Source organism: Eucyclogobius newberryi, unplaced genomic scaffold (assembly GCF_026437365.1).
Source record: "Eucyclogobius newberryi isolate DKJ021-1_F unplaced genomic scaffold, fEucNew1.0.hap1 SCAF_646, whole genome shotgun sequence".
NCBI lineage: Eukaryota > Metazoa > Chordata > Actinopteri > Gobiiformes > Gobiidae > Eucyclogobius > Eucyclogobius newberryi.
Genome location: NW_027316330.1, coordinates 1 through 22,500, shown reverse-complemented (window position 1 = coordinate 22,500; position 22,500 = coordinate 1). Strand labels below are relative to the sequence as shown.

General features: G+C 49.1%; 1 protein-coding gene across 2 annotated transcripts in view; it reads right to left on the bottom strand.

Annotated features, from left to right (window-relative positions):
- Positions 1-5,146, bottom strand: part of LOC140348260 (deoxyribose-phosphate aldolase-like) — a 6,998-nt gene extending 1,852 nt beyond the window's left edge. For both annotated transcript variants that reach the window (XM_072434302.1, XM_072434303.1), the window contains exons 1-4: positions 4,958-5,146; positions 2,791-2,888; positions 2,337-2,484; positions 997-1,092 (exon numbers count right to left, since the gene is read on the bottom strand). In XM_072434302.1, the coding sequence (XP_072290403.1) occupies positions 997-1,092; positions 2,337-2,484; positions 2,791-2,888; positions 4,958-4,988 (373 nt within the window). In that variant the 5' untranslated portion in view covers positions 4,989-5,146. The remainder of the gene's footprint in view (positions 1-996; positions 1,093-2,336; positions 2,485-2,790; positions 2,889-4,957) is intronic.
- Positions 5,147-22,500: the final 17,354 nt, after the last annotated feature.

Genomic DNA, 22,500 nt, shown 5'->3' with positions numbered 1-22,500 from the left:
GACCGCACGGGAGGAAGACCACAGGGGAGGAAGACCACAGGGGAGGAAGACCACAGGGGAGGAAGATCACAGGGGAGGAAGACCACACGGGAGGAGGACCGCACGGGAGGAGGACCGCACAGGAGGAGGACCGCACGGGAGGAAGACCGCACGGGAGGAAGACCACAGGGGAAGAAGACCGCACGGGAGAGCAACCAGACGGGAGGAAGACCACATGGGAGGGAGACCACAGGGGAAGAAGACCGCACGGGAGAGCAACCAGACGGGAGGAAGACCGCACGGGAGGGCGAACACACGGGAGGAAGACCACAGGGGAGGAAGACCACATGGGAGGAAGACCACAGGGGAAGAAGACCGCACGGGAGAGCAACCAGACGGGAGGAAGACCACATGGGAGGAAGACCACAGGGGAAGAAGACCGCACGGGAGGGCGAACACACGGGAGGAAGACCACATGGGAGGAAGACCACAGGGGAGGAAGACCACATGGGAGGAAGACCACAGGGGAAGAAGACCGCACGGGAGAGCAACCAGACGGGAGGAAGACCACATGGGAGGAAGACCACAGGGGAAGAAGACCGCACGGGAGGGCGAACACACGGGAGGAAGACCACATGGGAGGGCGAACACACGGGAGGAAGACCACATGGGAGGAAGACCACAGGAAAAACATGTGACAAAAAGCAACAACAAAAATTTACTGAATACAAGAAAACTACAAAAAATTACATAAAAGCGACTAAACAGTGTAAAACAGTTTTTTTTTTTTAAGTAGCAACATATGTAGCATTTGTAGTATTAATAGTATTTGTAGTATCAATAGTATTTGTAGTATCGTATTTGTAGTTACTACAAATAGTATTTGTAGTAACGGAGGTAGATACAGAGGATCTACCTCTGTATCTACCTCCGTTGCACCAATGAAATTTCCCCATGTGGGACAATAAAGGAATATCTTATCTTATCTTATCAATAGTATTTGTAGTATTCTCACACCTGATGCCACTGGGAGTTTGGAGTTTGCTGCTCTCAGAGTTTTAACGGCGTCACAAACTCTGGAAGGATAAACACACACAGCGGCTGTGGTCACACCTGAGAGACAGAGACAGAGACAGAGACAGAGACAGAGACACACAAATACTTTAAAACTTGAAGAACCACATAGAACACAGTAAATTGTGTAGTTAATGATGAAAAACAACAACACAAACATAACCCTTGTTGTCAGGAAAGAGACTGGGGGCATTTTTACAGCTGGAGCAAGAGTGAATAACATCACGGCTTTTGAGCCAAACCTAATGTTCCTCCTCTGTTCATCTGGCGTTACTGAGAGTCATCACTCACGTTCACGTGGATATTGAAGTCTCCGCCTAAAACTACTTTATCCCAGTCTAACACCAAGTTTGATATAAAGTTAGAAAACTCTTAAAACTCTGAATATGGAATAAGGTTCAGCTTCATGTCACCATCATGAGGCCAACAGTCATTTCCTCTCCTCCATTCGACGGTACGAAGACGTGAGATTCTTTATCGGGGCCGGCCGGACCCTGTCCCTCTGCGGGGGGAGGAGCTGAGGCGGGGGGAGGAGCTGAGGCGGGGGGAGGAGCTGAGGCGGGGGGAGGAGCTGCCGTCCCTCTGCGGGGGGAGGAGCTGAGACGGGGGGAGGAGCTGAGGCGGGGGGAGGAGCTGAGGCGGGGGGAGGAGCTGAGGTCCCTCTGCGGGGGGAGGAGCTGAGGCGGGGGGAGGAGCTGCCGTCCCTCTGCGGGGGGAGGAGCTGAGGTCCCTCTGCGGGGGGAGGAGCTGAGGTCCCTCTGCGGGGGGAGGAGCTGAGGCGGGGGGAGGAGCTGAGGCGGGGGGAGGAGCTGAGGTCCCTCTGCGGGGGGAGGAGCTGAGGCGGGGGGAGGAGCTGAGGTCCCTCTGCGGGGGGAGGAGCTGAGGTCCCTCTGCGGGGGGAGGAGCTGAGGCGGGGGGAGGAGCTGAGGTCCCTCTGCGGGGGGAGGAGCTGAGGCGGGGGGAGGAGCTGAGGCGGGGGGAGGAGCTGAGGCGGGGGGAGGAGCTGAGGTCCCTCTGCGGGGGGAGGAGCTGAGGCGGGGGGAGGAGCTGAGGTCCCACGCTTCGGACCCGCTAGCCATGTTAGCCTCATTAGCTTGTGAGGAGGGCTGTTTTCCAATGTTATATTAAACTATGTGTTGTGTGTAGTCTGTACAGCTGCATGGCCCAGGGGTGTGTACCTGCATGGTCCAGGTGTGTACCTGCATGGTCCAGGTGTGTACCTGCATGGTCCAGGTGTGTACCTGCATGGTCCAGGTGTGTACCTGCATGGTCCAGGTGTGTACCTGCATGGTCCAGGTGCAGCTCCTGCAGCAGGTCGCTCCTGAGCGGCTGCAGGGCCTTCAGACACAGACGCTGGACGTTGGACGGAGTGTCGTCTCCGGACAGAGTGGTCAGGTCGATGCAGGTGAGCGCTTTGAGGAGCCACGCCGCCTGAAACAAACACATCTCATGTCCTCCTCCACATACAACACATCCTCATGACTATATCTGCACGAGTACAGAGGAAAAGTACAAGCAACAAATACTGAGCGCCATGAAATATTGTAGCAGCAGCAGCAGCAGCAGCAGCAGCAGCAGCAGCAGCAGCAGCAGCAGCAGCAGCAGCAGCAGCAGCAGCAGCAGCAGCAGCAGCAGCAGTAGTAGCAGCAGCAGCAGCAGCAGCAGCAGCAGCAGCAGCAGCAGCAGCAGCAGCAGCAGCAGCAGCAGCAGCAGCAGCAGCAGTAGTAGCAGCAGTACCTGCCACTGCTTCTTGGGTAGCCTGGTGCTCTGGATCTGCTGCGCTCGCTTCAGAACGGCCTGAGTGTTCACACGAGTCTGACACACCCACTCCAGGTCTGAAACACACACTTTGTTAAACACACTGGATCACTTAGCCACGCCTTCCACACCGTGGGCGGAGCCACGCTGGGCTCGTCACTCCCCCCCTCAGGCAGGAGGCCACTCCCCTCAGGCGAGCGTCGGGCGAGTGTCACGTGAGCGCAGGCTTTTAGATAGAGGGCCGTCTTCCCGTCTTTGGACGGTGTCTCTCGACATGTGGACGGTGTCTCTCGACATGTGGACGGTGTCTCTCGACATGTGGACGGTGTCTCGACATGTGGACGGTGTCTCTCGACATGTGGACGGTGTCTCTCGACATGTGGACGGTGTCTCTCGACATGTGGACGGTGTCTCTCGACATGTGGACGGTGTCTCTCGACATGTGGACGGTGTCTCGACATGTGGACGTGTCTCTCGACATGTGGACGTGTCTCTCGACATGTGGACGGTGTCTCTCGACATGTGGACGGTGTCTCGACATGTGGACGTGTCTCTCGACATGTGGACGGTGTCTCGACATGTGGACGGTGTCTCTCGACATGTGGACGGTGTCTCTCGACATGTGGACGGTGTCTCTCGACATGTGGACGGTGTCTCTCGACATGTGGACGTGTCTCTCGACATGTGGACGGTGTCTCGACATGTGGACGGTGTCTCTCGACATGTGGACGGTGTCTCGACATGTGGACGTGTCTCTCGACATGTGGACGGTGTCTCGACATGTGGACGGTGTCTCTCGACATGTGGACGTGTCTCTCGACATGTGGACGGTGTCTCGACATGTGGACGGTGTCTCTCGACATGTGGACGGTGTCTCGACATGTGGACGTGTCTCTCGACATGTGGACGGTGTCTCGACATGTGGACGGTGTCTCGACATGTGGACGTGTCTCTCGACATGTGGACGGTGTCTCGACATGTGGACGTGTCTCTCGACATGTGGACGGTGTCTCGACATGTGGACGTGTCTCTCGACATGTGGACGGTGTCTCTCGACATGTGGACGTGTCTCTCGACATGTGGACGGTGTCTCTCGACATGTGGACGTGTCTCTCGACATGTGGACGGTGTCTCTCGACATGTGGACGTGTCTCTCGACATGTGGACGGTGTCTCTCGACATGTGGACGGTGTCTCGACATGTGGACGTGTCTCTCGACATGTGGACGGTGTCTCGACATGTGGACGGTGTCTCGACATGTGGACGTGTCTCTCGACATGTGGACGGTGTCTCGACATGTGGACGTGTCTCTCGACATGTGGACGGTGTCTCGACATGTGGACGGTGTCTCGACATGTGGACGTGTCTCTCGACATGTGGACGGTGTCTCTCGACATGTGGACGTGTCTCTCGACATGTGGACGGTGTCTCTCGACATGTGGACGGTGTCTCTCGACATGTGGACGTGTCTCTCGACATGTGGACGGTGTCTCGACATGTGGACGGTGTCTCTCGACATGTGGACGGTGTCTCTCGACATGTGGACGGTGTCTCTCGACATGTGGACGGTGTCTCGACATGTGGACGGTGTCTCTCGACATGTGGACGGTGTCTCGACATGTGGACGGTGTCTCTCGACATGTGGACGTGTCTCTCGACATGTGGACGGTGTCTCGACATGTGGACGGTGTCTCGACATGTGGACGGTGTCTCGACATGTGGACGTGTCTCTCGACATGTGGACGGTGTCTCTCGACATGTGGACGTGTCTCTCGACATGTGGACGGTGTCTCTCGACATGTGGACGGTGTCTCGACATGTGGACGTGTCTCTCGACATGTGGACGGTGTCTCGACATGTGGACGTGTCTCTCGACATGTGGACGGTGTCTCGACATGTGGACGGTGTCATGTGAGCGTCACGTGACTCTCGTGTGAGCGTCACGTGTCACACGTGTCACGTGTCACTGGGACGTCACTTCTGAACTTACTTTATTTGAATCATAAACAGTTTAAATCCTTTAAACATCAAAGTGTCTCAAACCTTCAGATACTTTTGTTCTTTTACTTTGAACTCGCCGCCTCCTGGAGACAGAACCTGCGCAGCTTTAAGAGACATCGGACTCTGGAGGACAAAACTCACGTACCGAGCCTGGTCCCGGGGTTCCGCGCGCACATCTGGACCGGGTCTGGACCGGGTCTGGACCGGGATCACGGCGGGTCTGAAGCGGGACTAAACCTGGACTTAAACAGGTCTAAAGTCCAGTCCCGGGTCCTCGCGCTCGTGACCGGTACAGTGTGGACTTCCGGCAGAATGGAGACGTTTGAATGACTGCTGCCCCCGAGTGGACTAAAGCAGTACTACACATGGACTAAACCAGGACTAAACCAGGACTAAACCAGGTCTAAACCAGGACGAAACCAGGTCTAAACCAGGTCTAAACCAGGACAAAACCAGGACTAAACCAGGACAAAACCAGGACTATACCAGGTCTAAACCAGGACAAAACCAGGACTATACCAGGACTAAACCAGGACAAAACCAGGACTATACCAGGTCTAAACCAGGACTTAAGTAACCCTTGAATCATGTCCTCACAGGTGAATGACACTGGAACAACATTGTTCATGTGCTTTGACGGCTACAGAGCCGTGACCACGCCCCACACCTGCTTGTGGGCGGAGCTCAATAAAGACATAAAGACAACGCAAAGGTTTTTTCCAACACCCTTTATTGTGACTGTCATGGTGACAGCGACAAACGATACGATGGTGAGTCCCACACTGCACTGACCACATGTAGAGGTGGTCTGTACATAACACTGTACATAACACTGTACATAACACTGTACATAACACTGTACATGACACTGTACATAACACTGTACATGACACTGTACATGACACTGTACATAACACTGTACATAACACTGTACATGACACTGTACATGACACTGTACATGACACTGTACATAACACTGTACATGACACTGTACATGACACTGTACATGACACTGTACATGACACTGTACATAACACTGTACATGACACTGTACATGACACTGTACATGACACTGTACATAACACTGTACATGACACTGTACATGACACTGTACATGACACTGTACATGACACTGTACATGACACTGTACATGACACTGTACATAACACTGTACATAACACTGTACATGACACTGTACATGACACTGTACATGACACTGTACATAACACTGTACATAACACTGTACATGACACTGTACATGACACTGTACATGACACTGTACATAACACTGTACATGACACTGTACATGACACTGTACATGACACTTTACATGACACTGTACATGACACTGTACATGACACTGTACATGACACTGTACATGACACTGTACATAACACTGTACATGACACTGTACATGACACTGTACATGACACTGTACATAACACTGTACATGACACTGTACATCACACTGTACATCACACTGTACATAACACTGTACATGACACTGTACATGACACTGTACATGACACTGTACATAACACTGTACATAACACTGTACATGACACTGTACATGACACTTTACATGACACTGTACATGACACTGTACATGACACTGTACATAACACTGTACATGACACTGTACATGACACTGTACATAACACTGTACATGACACTGTACATGACACTGTACATGACACTGTACATAACACTGTACATGACACTGTACATAACACTTTACATGACACTGTACATGACACTGTACATAACACTGTACATGACACTGTACATGACACTGTACATAACACTGTACATGACACTGTACATGACACTGTACATGACACTGTACATAACACTGTACATAACACTGTACATGACACTGTACATGACACTGTACATGACACTGTACATAACACTTTACATAACACTGTACATAACACTGTACATGACACTGTACATGACACTGTACATAACACTTTACATGACACTGTACATGACACTGTACATGACACTGTACATGACACTGTACATGACACTGTACATAACACTGTACATAACACTGTACATAACACTGTACATGACACTGTACATAACACTTTACATGACACTGTACATGACACTGTACATGACACTGTACATAACACTGTACATGACACTGTACATGACACTGTACATGACACTGTACATAACACTGTACATGACACTGTACATGACACTGTACATGACACTGTACATGACACTGTACATAACACTGTACATAACACTTTACATGACACTGTACATAACACTTTACATGACACTGTACATGACACTGTACATGACACTGTACATGACACTTTACATGACACTGTACATAACACTGTACATGACACTGTACATGACACTGTACATGACACTGTACATGACACTGTACATAACACTGTACATAACACTTTACATGACACTGTACATAACACTTTACATGACACTGTACATGAAACTGTACATGACACTTTACATGACACTGTACATAACACTGTACATGACACTGTACATGACACTGTACATGACACTGTACATAACACTGTACATGACACTGTACATGACACTGTACATGACACTGTACATAACACTGTACATGACACTGTACATGACACTGTACATGACACTGTACATAACACTGTACATGACAATGTACATAACACTTTACATGACACTGTACATGACACTGTACATAACACTTTACATGACACTGTACATAACACTTTACATGACACTGTACATGAAACTGTACATGACACTGTACATGACACTGTACATAACACTGTACATGACACTTTACATGACACTTTACATGACACTGTACATGACACTGTACATGAAACTGTACATGACACTGTACATGAAACTGTACATAACACTGTACATGACACTGTACATAACACTGTACATAACACTGTACATAACACTTTACATGACACTGTACATAACACTGTACATAACACTTTACATGACACTGTACATAACACTGTACATAACACTGTACATGACACTGTACATGACACTGTACATAACACTGTACATGACATTGTACATAACACTTTACATGACACTGTACATAACACTGTACATGACACTGTACATGAAACTGTACATAACACTGTACATGACACTGTACATAACACTGTACATGACACTGTACATAACACTGTACATAACACTTTACATGACACTGTACATGACATTGTACATGACACTACATGACACTGTACATGACACTGTACATGACACTGTACATGACACTGTACATAACACTGTACATGACATTGTACATGACACTACATGACACTGTACATGACACTGTACATGACACTGTACATGACACTGTACATGACACTTTACATGAAACTGTACATGACACTGTACATGACACTGTACATGACACTTTACATGAAACTGTACATGACACTGTACATGACACTGTACATGACACTGTACATAACACTGTACATGACACTGTACATGACACTTTACATCACACTGTACATGACACTGTACATGACACTGTACATGACACTGTACATGACACTGTACATGAAACTGTACATGACACTGTACATGAAACTGTACATGACACTGTACATGACACTGTACATAACACTGTACATGACACTGTACATGACACTGTACATGAAACTGTACATGAAACTGTACATGACACTGTACATGACACTGTACATAACACTGTACATGACACTGTACATGACACTGTACATGAAACTGTACATGACACTGTACATGACACTGTACATGACACTGTACATGACACTGTACATAACACTGTACATGACACTTTACATCACACTGTACATGACACTGTACATGACACTTTACATGACACTTTACATGACACTGTACATGACACTTTACATGACACTGTACATGACACTGTACATGACACTGTACATGACACTTTACATGACACTTTACATGACACTGTACATAACACTGTACATGACACTGTACATGACACTGTACATGACACTGTACATAACACTGTACATGACACTGTACATGACACTTTACATGACACTGTACATGACACTGTACATGACACTGTACATGACACTGTACATAACACTGTACATGACACTGTACATGACACTGTACATAACACTGTACATAACACTGTACATGACACTGTACATGACACTTTACATGACACTGTACATGACACTGTACATAACACTGTACATGACACTGTACATGACACTGTACATAACACTGTACATAACACTGTACATAACACTGTACATGACACTGTACATGACACTGTACATCACACTGTACATGACACTGTACATGACACTGTACATGACACTGTACATCACACTGTACATAACACTGTACATGACACTGTACATGACACTGTACATGACACTGTACATGACACTGTACAGAGCAGACCATAAGCCTCGTCACACAGAGCAGACCCTAAGCCTCGTCACACAGAGCAGACCATAAGCCTCGTCACACAGAGCAGACCCTAAGCCTCGTCACACAGAGCAGACCCTAAGCCACGTCACACAGAGCAGACCCTAAGCCTCGTCACACAGAGCAGACCCTAAGCCACGTCACAAAGAGCAGACCCTAAGCCTCATCACACAGAGCAGACCCTAAGCCTCATCACACAGAGCAGACCCTAAGCCACGTCACACAGAGCAGACCCTAAGCCTCATCACACAGATCAGACCATAAGCCTCGTCACACAGAGCAGACCCTAAGCCTCGTCACACAGAGCAGACCCTAAGCCTCGTCACACAGAGCAGACCCTAAGCCTCGTCACACAGAGCAGACCCTAAGCCTCGTCACACAGAGCAGACCCTAAGCCACGTCACACAGAGCAGACCCTAAGCCACGTCACACACAGAGCACACCATAAGCCTCGTCACACAGAACAGACCCTAACCTCATCACACAGAGCAGACCCTAAGCCACGTCACACAGAGCAGACCCTAAGCCTCGTCACACAGAGCAGACCATAAGCCTCGTCACACAGAGCAGACCCTAAGCCTCGTCACACAGAGCAGCCCCTAAGCCTCGTCACACAGAGCAGACCCTAAGCCTCGTCACACAGAGCAGACCCTAAGCCTCGTCACACAGAGCAGACCGTAAGCCTCGTCACACAGAGCAGACCCTAAGCCTCGTCACACAGAGCAGACCCTAAGCCTCGTCACACAGAGCAGACCCTAAGCCTCGTCACACAGAGCAGACCCTAAGCCTCGTCACACAGAGCAGACCCTAAGCCTCGTCACACAGAGCAGACCCTAAGTCTCGTCACACAGAGCAGACCATAAGCCTTGTCACACAGAGCAGACCCTAAGCCTAGTCACACAGAGCAGACCCTAAGCCTCGTCACACAGAGCAGACCCTAAGCCTCGTCACACAGAACAGACCATAAGCCTCGTCACACAGAGCAGACCATAAGCCTCGTCACACAGAACAGACCCTAAGCCACGTCACACAGAGCAGACCCTAAGCCTCGTCACACAGAGCAGACCATAAGCCTCGTCACACAGAGCAGACCATAAGCCTCGTCACACAGAGCAGACCATAAGCCTCGCCTTAAGTTATCACGATGTAAAAGAGATAATCGGTGCTGAAAAGCTGCGTATCGGTGGCTTTTATTTGTTTTTGTACTTTCTTATTTTGGGCTCACTAAGATAAAGCTCTAAGTTCTGCCTCCTTCAGTCTCTTTTTTTAGGATCTGCAGAGTCCCTCTAGAACATAACAATCCAAACATTCATATTCCCATAGGGCTTTACATCAGCAGCAATAACGTACAGGCTGATGAGAAAAGGTGTGTTTCCAGGTGAACCAACCGTGTGACACCGAAACTCCGCCTCCCTCTCTCTGGCCGTGTGCCTATTGGCTGAGAGAGTTACGTCTGAACGACCCAAACTGCACAGGCCAGGTGAGCCCACAGAGCCACATGATGGTCACCGTGAGTGGGGTCTTCAGAGATATACTAGGATTATTATTATAGTGTGATAGTGTCCGTGTGTAACTGTGTGTAACTGTGTGTAACTGTGTGTAACTGTGTGTGTAACTGTGTGTAAGTGTGTGTAACTGTGTGTAACTGTGTGTGTAACTGTGTGTGTAACTGTGTGTAAGTGTGTGTAACTGTGTGTGTAACTGTGTGTAACTGTGTGTGTAACTGTGTGTAACTGTGTGTGTAACTGTGTGTAACTGTGTGTGTAACTGTGTGTAACTGTGTGTAAGTGTGTGTAACTGTGTGTGTAACTGTGTGTAACTGTGTGTGTAACTGTGTGTAACTGTGTGTAAGTGTGTGTAACTGTGTGTGTAACTGTGTGTAACTGTGTGTAAGTGTGTGTAACTGTGTGTAACTGTGTGTAACTGTGTGTGTAACTGTGTGTAAGTGTAACTGTGTGTAACTGTGTGTGTAACTGTGTGTGTAACTGTGTGTAAGTGTGTGTAACTGTGTGTAACTGTGTGTAACTGTGTGTGTAACTGTGTGTAACTGTGTGTAAGTGTGTGTAACTGTGTGTGTAACTGTGTGTAACTGTGTGTGTAACTGTGTGTGTAAGTGTGTGTAAGTGTGTGTAACTGTGTGTGTAACTGTGTGTGTAAGTGTGTGTAACTGTGTGTAACTGTGTGTAACTGTGTGTGTAAGTGTGTGTAACTGTGTGTGTAAGTGTGTGTAACTGTGTGTAACTGTGTGTGTAACTGTGTGTAACTGTGTGTAAGTGTGTGTAACTGTGTGTGTAACTGTGTGTAACTGTGTGTGTAACTGTGTGTAACTGTGTGTAAGTGTGTGTAACTGTGTGTAACTGTGTGTAAGTGTGTGTAACTGTGTGTGTAACTGTGTGTAACTGTGTGTAAGTGTGTGTAAGTGTGTGTGTAAGTGTGTGTAACTGTGTGTGTAACTGTGTGTAACTGTGTGTGTAAGTGTGTGTAACTGTGTGTAAGTGTGTGTAACTGTGTGTGTAACTGTGTGTAACTGTGTGTAAGTGTGTGTAAGTGTGTGTGTAAGTGTGTGTAACTGTGTGTAACTGTGTGTAACTGTGTGTGTAAGTGTGTGTAAGTGTGTGTAACTGTGTGTAACTGTGTGTAACTGCGTGTAACTGTGTGTAACTGTGTGTAACTGTGTGTGTAAGTGTGTGTAAGTGTGTGTAAGTGTGTGTAACTGTGTGTGTAACTGTGTGTAAGTGTGTGTAAGTGTGTGTAACTGTGGTGCACGTGTGTAACTGTGTGTAACTGTGTGTAACTGTGTGTGTAAGTGTGTGTAACTGTGTGTGTAAGTGTGTGTAAGTGTGTGTAACTGTGTGTGTAAGTGTGTGTAACTGTGTGTAACTGTGTGTAACTGTGTGTGTAAGTGTGTGTAACTGTGTGTGTAAGTGTGTGTAAGTGTGTGTAACTGTGTGTAAGTGTGTGTAACTGTGTGTGTAACTGTGTGTAAGTGTGTGTAACTGTGTGTAACTGTGTGTAAGTGTGTATAACTGTGTGTAAGTGTGTGTAAGTGTGTGTAACTGTGTGTGTAACTGTGTGTGTAAGTGTGTGTAACTGTGTGTAACTGTGTGTAACTGTGTGTGTAAGTGTGTGTAACTGTGTGTGTAAGTGTGTGTAACTGTGTGTGTAACTGTGTGTAACTGTGTGTGTAAGTGTGTGTAACTGTGTGTAACTGTGTGTAACTGTGTGTGTAAGTGTGTGTAACTGTGTGTGTAAGTGTGTGTAACTGTGTGTGTAACTGTGTGTAAGTGTGTGTAACTGTGTGTAAGTGTGTATAACTGTGTGTGTAACTGTGTGTAACTGTGTGTAAGTGTGTGTAACTGTGTGTAACTGTGTGTAACTGTGTGTGTAAGTGTGTGTAACTGTGTGTGTAACTGTGTGTAACTGTGTGTAAGTGTGTGTAACTGTGTGTAACTGTGTGTAACTGTGTGTAACTGTGTGTGTAAGTGTGTGTAACTGTGTGTAACTGTGTGTAAGTGTGTGTAAGTGTGTGTGTAAGTGTGTGTAACTGTTTGTAACTGTGTGTAACTGTGTGTGTAACTGTGTATAACTGTGTGTGTAAGTGTGTGTAACTGTGTGTAAGTGTGTGTAAGTGTGTGTGTAACTGTGTGTAACTGTGTGTAACTGTGTGTGTAAGTGTGTGTAAGTGTGTGTAAGTGTGTGTAACTGTGTGTAACTGTGTGTAAGTGTGTGTAACTGTGTGTACGTGTGTGTAACTGTGTGTAACTGTGTGTAAGTGTGTGTAACTGTGTGTAAGTGTGTGTAACTGTGTGTAACTGTGTGTAAGTGTGTGTAAGTGTGTGTAACTGTGGTGCACGTGTGTAACTGTGTGTAACTGTGTTGCACGTGTGTAACTGTGGTGCACGTGTGTAACTGTGGCGCACGTGTGTAACTGTGGTGCACGTGTGTAACTGTGTGTAACTGTGGTGCACGTGTGTAACTGTGTGTAACTGTGGCGCACGTGTGTAACTGTGTGTAACTGTGGCGCACGTGTGTAACTGTGGCGCACGTGTGTAACTGTGGTGCACGTGTGTAACTGTGGCGCACGTGTGTAACTGTGGCGCACGTGTGTAACTGTGTGTAACTGTGGTGCACGTGTGTAACTGTGGTGCACGTGTGTAACTGTGCTGCACGTGTGTAACTGTGGCGCACGTGTGTAACTGTGCTGCACGTGTGTAACTGTGGCGCACGTGTGTAACTGTGGCGCACGTGTGTAACTGTGGCGCACGTGTGTAACTGTGCTGCACGTGTGTAACTGTGGTGCACGTGTGTAACTGTGGCGCACGTGTGTAACTGTGCTGCACGTGTGTAACTGTGGCGCACGTGTGTAACTGTGGCGCACGTGTGTAACTGTGGCGCATGTGTGTAACTGTGTGTAACTGTGGTGCACGTGTGTAACTGTGGTGCACGTGTGTAACTGTGGCGCACGTGTGTAACTGTGCTGCACGTGTGTAACTGTGGCGCACGTGTGTAACTGTGGCGCACGTGTGTAACTGTGGCGCACGTGTGTAACTGTGTGTAACTGTGGCGCACGTGTGTAACTGTGTGTAACTGTGGCGCACGTGTGTAACTGTGCTGCACGTGTGTAACTGTGGTGCACGTGTGTAACTGTGGCGCACGTGTGTAACTGTGCTGCACGTGTGTAACTGTGGCGCACGTGTGTAACTGTGGCGCACGTGTGTAACTGTGGCGCACGTGTGTAACTGTGTGTAACTGTGGTGCACGTGTGTAACTGGTGCACGTGTGTAACTGTGGCGCACGTGTGTAACTGTGTGTAACTGTGGTGCACGTGTGTAACTGGTGCACGTGTGTAACTGTGGTGCACGTGTGTAACTGTGGCGCACGTGTGTAACTGTGTGTAACTGTGGTGCACGTGTGTAACTGTGGCGCATGTGTGTAACTGTGTGTAACTGTGGTGCACGTGTGTAACTGTGGCGCACGTGTGTAACTGTGTGTAACTGTGGTGCACGTGTGTAACTGTGGTGCACGTGTGTAACTGTGTGTAACTGTGGTGCACGTGTGTAACTGTGGCGCACGTGTGTAACTGTGTGTAACTGTGGTGCACGTGTGTAACTGTGGCGCACGTGTGTAACTGTGTGTAACTGTGGTGCACGTGTGTAACTGTGGCGCACGTGTGTAACTGTGTGTAACTGTGGTGCACGTGTGTAACTGTGGTGCACGTGTGTAACTGTGTGTAACTGTGGCGCACGTGTGTAACTGTGTGTAACTGTGGTGCACGTGTGTAACTGTGGCGCACGTGTGTAACTGTGTGTAACTGTGGTGCACGTGTGTAACTGTGGTGCACGTGTGTAACTGTGGTGCACGTGTGTAACTGTGGCGCACGTGTGTAACTGTGTGTAACTGTGGTGCACGTGTGTAACTGTGGCGCACGTGTGTAACTGTGTGTAACTGTGGTGCACGTGTGTAACTGTGGCGCACGTGTGTAACTGTGTGTAACTGTGGTGCACGTGTGTAACTGTGGTGCACGTGTGTAACTGTGTGTAACTGTGGTGCACGTGTGTAACTGTGGTGCACGTGTGTAACTGTGGTGCACGTGTGTAACTGTGGTGCACGTGTGTAACTGTGGTGCACGTGTGCGGCAGAACGAGAACAACCAGCTGGTCCTCAAGAACAAAGTGGTGCTGCAGAACCGCACCAGGAGCATTGTCACTGTGACCAGTTTGAGCTGGACTTGTCCTGCTTCTACAGCCCGAGGTCAAGACTGTGGTGCTCAGGATCAAGGACAGGTGAGTCACACAGAGCTGTTAGCATGTGGCTACCTGCACATGCTAAAGTTAGCTCTGCACATGCTAAAGTTAGCTCTGCTCATGCTAAAGTTAGCTCTGCTCATGCTAAAGTTTGTTCTGCGCATGCTAAAGTTAGTTCTGCTCATGCTAAAGTTAGCTCTGCACATGCTAAAGTTAGTTCTGCGCATGCTAAAGTTAGCTCTGCACATGCTAAAGTTAGTTCTGCACATGCTAAAGTTAGTTTTGCACATGCTAAAGTTAGTTCTGCGCATGCTAAAGTTAGCTCTGCTCATGCTAAAGTTAGTTCTGCGCATGCTAAAGTTAGCTCTGCTCATGCTAAAGTTAGTTCTGCGCATGCTAAAGTTAGCTCTGCACATGCTAAAGTTAGTTCTGCGCATGCTAAAGTTAGCTCTGCTCATGCTAAAGTTAGTTCTGCGCATGCTAAAGTTAGCTCTGCTCATGCTAAAGTTAGTTCTGCGCGTGCTAAAGTTAGCTCTGCACATGCTAAAGTTAGTTCTGCGCATGCTAAAGTTAGCTCTGCTCATGCTAAAGTTAGTTCTGCGCATGCTAAAGTTAGCTCTGCACATGCTAAAGTTAGTTCTGCGCATGCTAAAGTTAGCTCTGCGCATGCTAAAGTTAGTTCTGCGCATGCTAAAGTTAGTTCTGCGCATGCTAAAGTTAGCTCTGCTCATGCTAAAGTTAGTTCTGCGCATGCTAAAGTTTGTTCTGCGCATGCTAAAGTTAGTTCTGCTCATGCTAAAGTTAGCTCTGCACATGCTAAAGTTAGTTCTGCGCATGCTAAAGTTAGCTCTGCGCATGCTAAAGTTAGCTCTGCTCATGCTAAAGTTAGTTCTGCGCATGCTAAAGTTAGCTCTGCACATGCTAAAGTTAGTTCTGCGCATGCTAAAGTTAGTTCTGCACATGCTAAAGTTAGTTCTGCGCATGCTAAAGTTAGCTCTGCACATGCTAAAGTTAGTTCTGCGCATGCTAAAGTTAGTTCTGCGCATGCTAAAGTTTGTTCTGCTCATGCTAAAGTTAGCTCTGCGCATGCTAAAGTTAGTTCTGTTCATGCTAAAGTTAGCTCTGCGCATGCTAAAGTTAGTTCTGTTCATGCTAAAGCTAGCTCTGCACATGCTAAAGTTAGTTCTGCGCATGATAAAGTTAGTTCTGCGCATGCTAAAGTTAGTTCTGCTCATGCTAAAGTTAGCTCTGCGCATGCTAAAGTTAGTTCTGTTCATGCTAAAGTTAGCTCTGCGCAATGCAATGCCGCGGCTCGGAGCTCCGCACCCGGTGGTGACCACTGGAAGTAAGGGAGGGCATCAGGCTGAAGAAGGTCTCTCAAGCTTTGGCTTGTAGGACTCCTGAGGCCGTGGACAGTTTGTGCAGCTGCAGCGACTGTTGAAGAAGGAGCTGAGTCCAAAGCTCTGGATCACTCTACGTTCTGACCTCACTTATGGTCATGAGCTTTAATGACCCAAAGGACAAGATCGCGGATACAAGCGGTCCAAATGAGTTTCCTCCGCCCGGTGACTGGGCGCTCCCTTAGAGATAGGAGGAGGAGCTCGGAGTAGAGCCGCTGCTCCTCCTGGGCGCCTCCCTGGGGAGGTGTTTCAGACATGTCCCACCGGGAAGAGGCCCCAGGGATGAGGGACTGTCTCTCAGCCTGGGAACGCCTCGGGATCCCCCCCAAACGGGGGCCAAACGGGGGCCAAACAGGGGCCAAACGGGGGCCAAACGGGGGCCAAACGGGGGCCAAACGGGGGCCAAACGGGGTCCAAACGGGGTCCTCAGTCAGTTTGGCCTGGACACGAGCCTGAGCAGACCACCCTGTAAATGGAGACAAAATAATGTGAAACGTAGCAAAAGATTAAAAAACACTCCAAACCATTTGCTGCCACAGAACTTGAAGCTCTAAAACAATAAACACCAATTACAAACTGTTTAAGACCAAGAAACTGCTGAGACCCCAAAGCAAAGCCACAAGTGCAAGTTTAAAGGAAAAGAACAGACACTTCAGAATATGTTCTTCTGGTGTTGGAGTTGTCCCTGACTCTCATGTGGGACATGTGTGTTGGAGTTGTCCCTGACTCTCATGTGGGACATGTGTGTTGGAGTTGTCCCTGACTCTCATGTGGGACATGTGTGTTGGAGTTGTCCCTGACTCTCATGTGGGACATGTGTGTTGGAGTTGTCCCTGACTCTCATGTGGGACATGTGTGTTAGAGTTGTCCCTGAGTCTCATGTGGGACATGTGTGTTAGAGTTGTCCCTGAGTCTCATGTGGGACATGTGTGTTAGAGTTGTCCCTGAGTCTCATGTGGGACATGTGTGTTAGAGTTGTCCCTGAGTCTCATGTGGGACATGTGTGTTAGAGTTGTCCCTGAGTCTCATGTGGGACATGTGTGTTAGAGTTGTCCCTGAGTCTCATGTGGGACATGTGTGTTAGAGTTGTCCCTGAGTCTCATGTGGGACATTTGTGTGCAGCTCGGTGGTGCAGACCATCACCTCTGGGACCTGGCAGTACAATCTGACCATGAAGTCTTTCCTGGACAAAGGCCGGACTCAACCCATCGCTCCAGAGGCGGAGCTGAAGCTGAACCAGCCCATGTGGGTGGAGCTGAGCACAGAGGGACTGGACCAGAAGCTGGTCTCCATCGTAGTCCAGTCCTGCTGGACCACGATGGAGACCAGCTGTCCACCTCCAAGCCCCGATACGACCTGGTCAAGAACGGATGAGAGTCTGGTCCAGGTTTAGTCCTGGTTTAGACCTGGTTTAGTCCTGGTTTAGTCCTGGTTTAGACCTGGTTTAGTCCTGGTTTAGACCTGGTTTAGTCCTGGTTTAGTCCTGGTTTAGACCTGGTTTAGTCCTGGTTTAGACCTGGTTTAGTCCTGGTTTAGTCCTGGTTTAGACCTGGTTTAGTCCTGGTTTAGTCCTGGTTTAGACCTGGTTTAGACCTGGTTTAGTCCTGGTTTAGTCCTGGTTTAGACCTGGTTTAGACCTGGTTTAGTCCTGGTTTAGTCCTGGTTTAGTCCTGGTTTAGTCCTGGTTTAGTCCTGGTTTAGTCCTGGTTTAGATCTGGTTTAGTCCTGGTTTAGTCCTGGTTTAGTCCTGGTTTAGTCCTGGTTTAGTCCTGGTTTAGTCCTGGTTTAGACCTGGTTTAGTCCTGGTTTAGTCTTAGTCTTCTTTGTGTCCAGCTGTCCAAACCCCAGGGACACGTCTGTGAGCGGGAACGGTCAGGGAAGCTCCGCCTCCTTCAGCTTCAGCATGTTCAAGTTCAGTGGAGACTCCGCCCAGGTTTATCTGCACTGTGAAGTGTCTCTGTGTGTGAGCAAGTGTGTCCCGGTGAGTGTCCTACTGCAACCACCCCCACTGCAACCACCCCCACTGCAACCACCCCCACTGCAACCACCCCCACTGCAACATCCCTACCGCCACCAACCCCACCACAACCAACCCTACCACAACCAACTCTACCACAACCAACTCTACCACAACCAACTCTACCACAACCAACCCCACCACAACCAACCCTACCACAACCAACACTACCACAACCAACACTACCACAACCAACTCTACCACAACCAACCCTGTACCACCACAACCAACCCTACCACAACAAACCCTGTACCACCACAACCAACTCTACCATAACCAACTCTACCACAACCAACTCTACCACAACCAACTCTACCACAACCAACCCTGTACCACCACAACCAACCCTACCACAACAAATCCTGTACCACCACAACCAACTCTACCACAACCAACTCTACCACAACCAACTCTACCACAACCAACTCTACCACAACCAACTCTACCACAACCAACTCTACCACAACCAACTCTACCACAACCAACCCCACCACAACCAACTCTACCATCACCAACCCTCTACTACTAACATCCAGTTCAGTTGCAGTAAGAGTATTTGCTCTTTCTGTTCGACAGGAGTGTGGAAGCAGGCGCCACCGGTCCCTCTACAAAGACCCCAACCCCAACCTCATCTCCATGTCCTGGACCAACTAGGACCAGGCGGGACGGGGCGGGACACACGGGTCAGAACCAGCTCCCAGGGCCAAATGGAGAACGCCCCGGTGACGCCTGGAGAACGCCCCGGTGACGCCTGGAGAACGCCCCGGTGACGCCTGGAGAACGCCCCGGTGACGCCTGGAGAACGCCCCGGTGACGCCTGGAGAACGCCCCGGTGACGCCTGGAGAACGCCCCGGTGACCCGCCTCTGGGACCACTTTTGTTTTCTTTATCTTTTCCTCGAATGAACTCAGTCGTTTTTGATCAAACGCTGTGGCCGCCCCCTGTCGCTGTGGCCGCCCCCTGTCGCTGTGGCCGCCCCCTGTCGCTGTGGCCGCCCCCTGTGGCCGCCCCCTGTCGCTGTGGCCGCCCCCTGTCGCTGTGGCCGCCCCCTGTGGCCGCCCCCTGTCGCTGTGGCCGCCCCCTGTCGCTGTGGCCGCCCCCTGTCGCTGTGGCCGCCCCCTGTGGCCGCCCCCTGTCGCTGTGGCCGCCCCCTGTGGCCGCCCCCTGTCGCTGTGGCCGCCCCCTGTCGCTGTGGCCGCCCCCTGTCGCTGTGGCCGCCCCCTGTCGCTGTGGCCGCCCCCTGTCGCTGTGGCCGCCCCCTGTCGCTGTGGCCACCCCCTGTCGCTGTGGCCGCCCCCAAAAAAACCAAATAAAGGGGTGTGGTTAAACATGGCGTGGACAATGTCCTTATTTCAGAGTGAAGATGTTTAAATGTAGAATCATCATCAAATCAAATGTCATCATGATTTATTCTTGCACATCTCACTTTGTTCAGTATTTCATGGATTAAAACCCCCCTCGCTCTCGAGCGCCAGCCTGAACTAGCCTAGCCTAGCCTAGCCTAGCCTAGCCACTAGCATCATGGCTGAATCTTCCTCTGCTTTTACCTGCTCAAGTCGTCATATGCGGAGTCAGAACTCTGGTGACAGGTGCGTGAAGTGCAGAGTCCATGTCAGACGCTGTGATATTCTCTGTCCAGTGGGATCAGTGCTGAACTGCCTCTGTTCAGTGGGATCAGTGCTGAACTGCCTCTGTTCAGTGGGATCAGTGCTGAACTGCCTCTGTCCAGTGGGATCAGTGCTGAACTGCCTCTGTCCAGTGGGATCAGTGCTGAACTGCCTCTGTTCAGTGGGATCAGTGCTGAACTGCCTCTGTCCAGTGGGATCAGTGCTGAACTGCCTCTGTCCAGTGGGATCAGTGCTGAACTGCCTCTGTTCAGTGGGATCAGTGCTGAACTGCCTCTGTCCAGTGGGATCAGTGCTGAACTGCCTCTGTCCAGTGGGATCAGTGCTGAACTGCCTCTGTTCAGTGGGATCAGTGCTGAACTGCCTCTGTTCAGTGGGATCAGTGCTGAACTGCCTCTGTCCAGTGGGATCAGTGCTGAACTGCCTCTTTCAGCTGCCCGTCCAGATGAAGCCTCAGAACATCGTAGTCTTTGTTGACAACTGGAGTCTCAGAAAAAACTATTTCAGGCTCAGACCAATAACTTAACACTCACAAATGACACAAATAAACAAATAAATAAACATATAAAATGTGGACTGATAAACATTAGATCATTTTCCTCCAAATCACTTTTAGTTTATGATTAAATTAGTGATAATATCATAGATCTTCAGCTCGAACTGGTGTCAGTGGAACCACCTCCTCATCAACGCGGGGAAGACAAAGGAGATGGTGGTGGATTTCCACAGAGGCCACGCCCCCCTCACCAGTGAACATCCAGGGACGGGACAGGCCACGCCCCCCTCACCAGTGAACATCCAGGGACGGGTACTGACATACCCATGTGCAATACTGTCATACCCATGTGCAATACTGACATACCCATGTGCAATACTGACATACCCATGTGCAATACTGACATACCCATGTGCAATACTGTCATACCCATGTGTAATACTGTTATACCCATGTGCAATACTGACATACCCATGTGCAATACTGTCATACCCATGTGCAATACTGTCATACCCATGTGTAATACTGTTATACCCATGTGCAATACTGACATACCCATGTGCAATACTGACATACCCATGTGTAATACTGTTATACCCATGTGCAATACTGACATACCCATGTGCAATACTGACATACCCATGTGCAATACTGTTATACCCATGTGCATATAACTGATGTAAATAGAGTGTTTATTTTACCATTATTATCAGAATTTTCAGAGTTCTTCTATTAAGAGTGTTTTTTACACTTTCTATACGTGATCTGTTCTTTTCCTCTGGATCTACTGCGTTGCAACAATGAAATTTCCCCATTTGTGGACAATAAAGGAATATCTTATCTTATCTTATTCAAATCTAATAGAAATCAACTAAAGTAACACTAGATTTCTTGAAATGTTTGTGAGGTAAACAGTAGTTTAGGGATCATCTCAAAATGGGTTGAAGCTGAAAAGACTTAATATTTTTCGTCTTGGGGGGGCGGGGCCTGGGGGGGCGGGGCCTGGGGGGCGGGGCCTGGGGGTGGGGCCTGGGGGGGGTTGAACCTACATTTCATCTTTTTGATGCTTTGTGGCAGTCATTGTTTTGAAATGCTAAAAAACTCTCAGCAACGAACATTAGGCCGACATTAGGCCGACATTAGGCCGTGCTCCTCCACACGCGCAAGGGGCGGGGCGGGGCGGGGCGGGCGTCGCCGTCGCCAACGCGGCTGGTGCAGAAAAGTTGGAAAAGCTTTTTTGCTGCAAGACGCGCCGCAGCAAATGATCAAGAGATTTGGCTCTTTTAACGTGCTACGCACTGATCAGAAGAAGGACCAACACAAACCTGCATAAGGTTTCAGCCAATCACAGAAGACGTGAGATTCTCACTGAGACAAAAGGGCGTGTCCTGCTCCTGTCACTCTGACATGTCTCAGGTCTAAACTCAGACAAGTGACAATTACAGGTTTTGACAAGAAACATTAGTTTCTCACTCTCTCTTCCTCTTGAGACTATCTCAATGTGGTCGTCTCACAGTTTCGGTTGAATGGGATGTGCCGTAGGGCCCCTAGGGCCCCTAGGGCCCGTGGACCATGTGGATTGAGTAAACAAACATGAGTGACAGGTGACATTATTTGGAGAGTTCATAACTTCTAAATATAAACTTACTAAAGGATGTTCAGGATGTTCACTAGAGGTGAAGCAGCTCCATGTGATGTGAAGACAGACTTAAGTCTTTTGAGGGGGAGGGGCCAGAACATGAGGGGGGGGGCCAGAACATGAGGGGGAGGGGCCAGAACATGAGGGGGAGGGGCCAGAACATGAGGGGGATCCCTAACAGTATAATAATAACATTAGACCTCTGCTCTTACAGTCACAAGATGGCCCCGCTACTGAGACGGAAACATCCGGCTCCAGTGGTGCGACAGAACTTCAGCTGCGGGTTCTGAGTCTCCA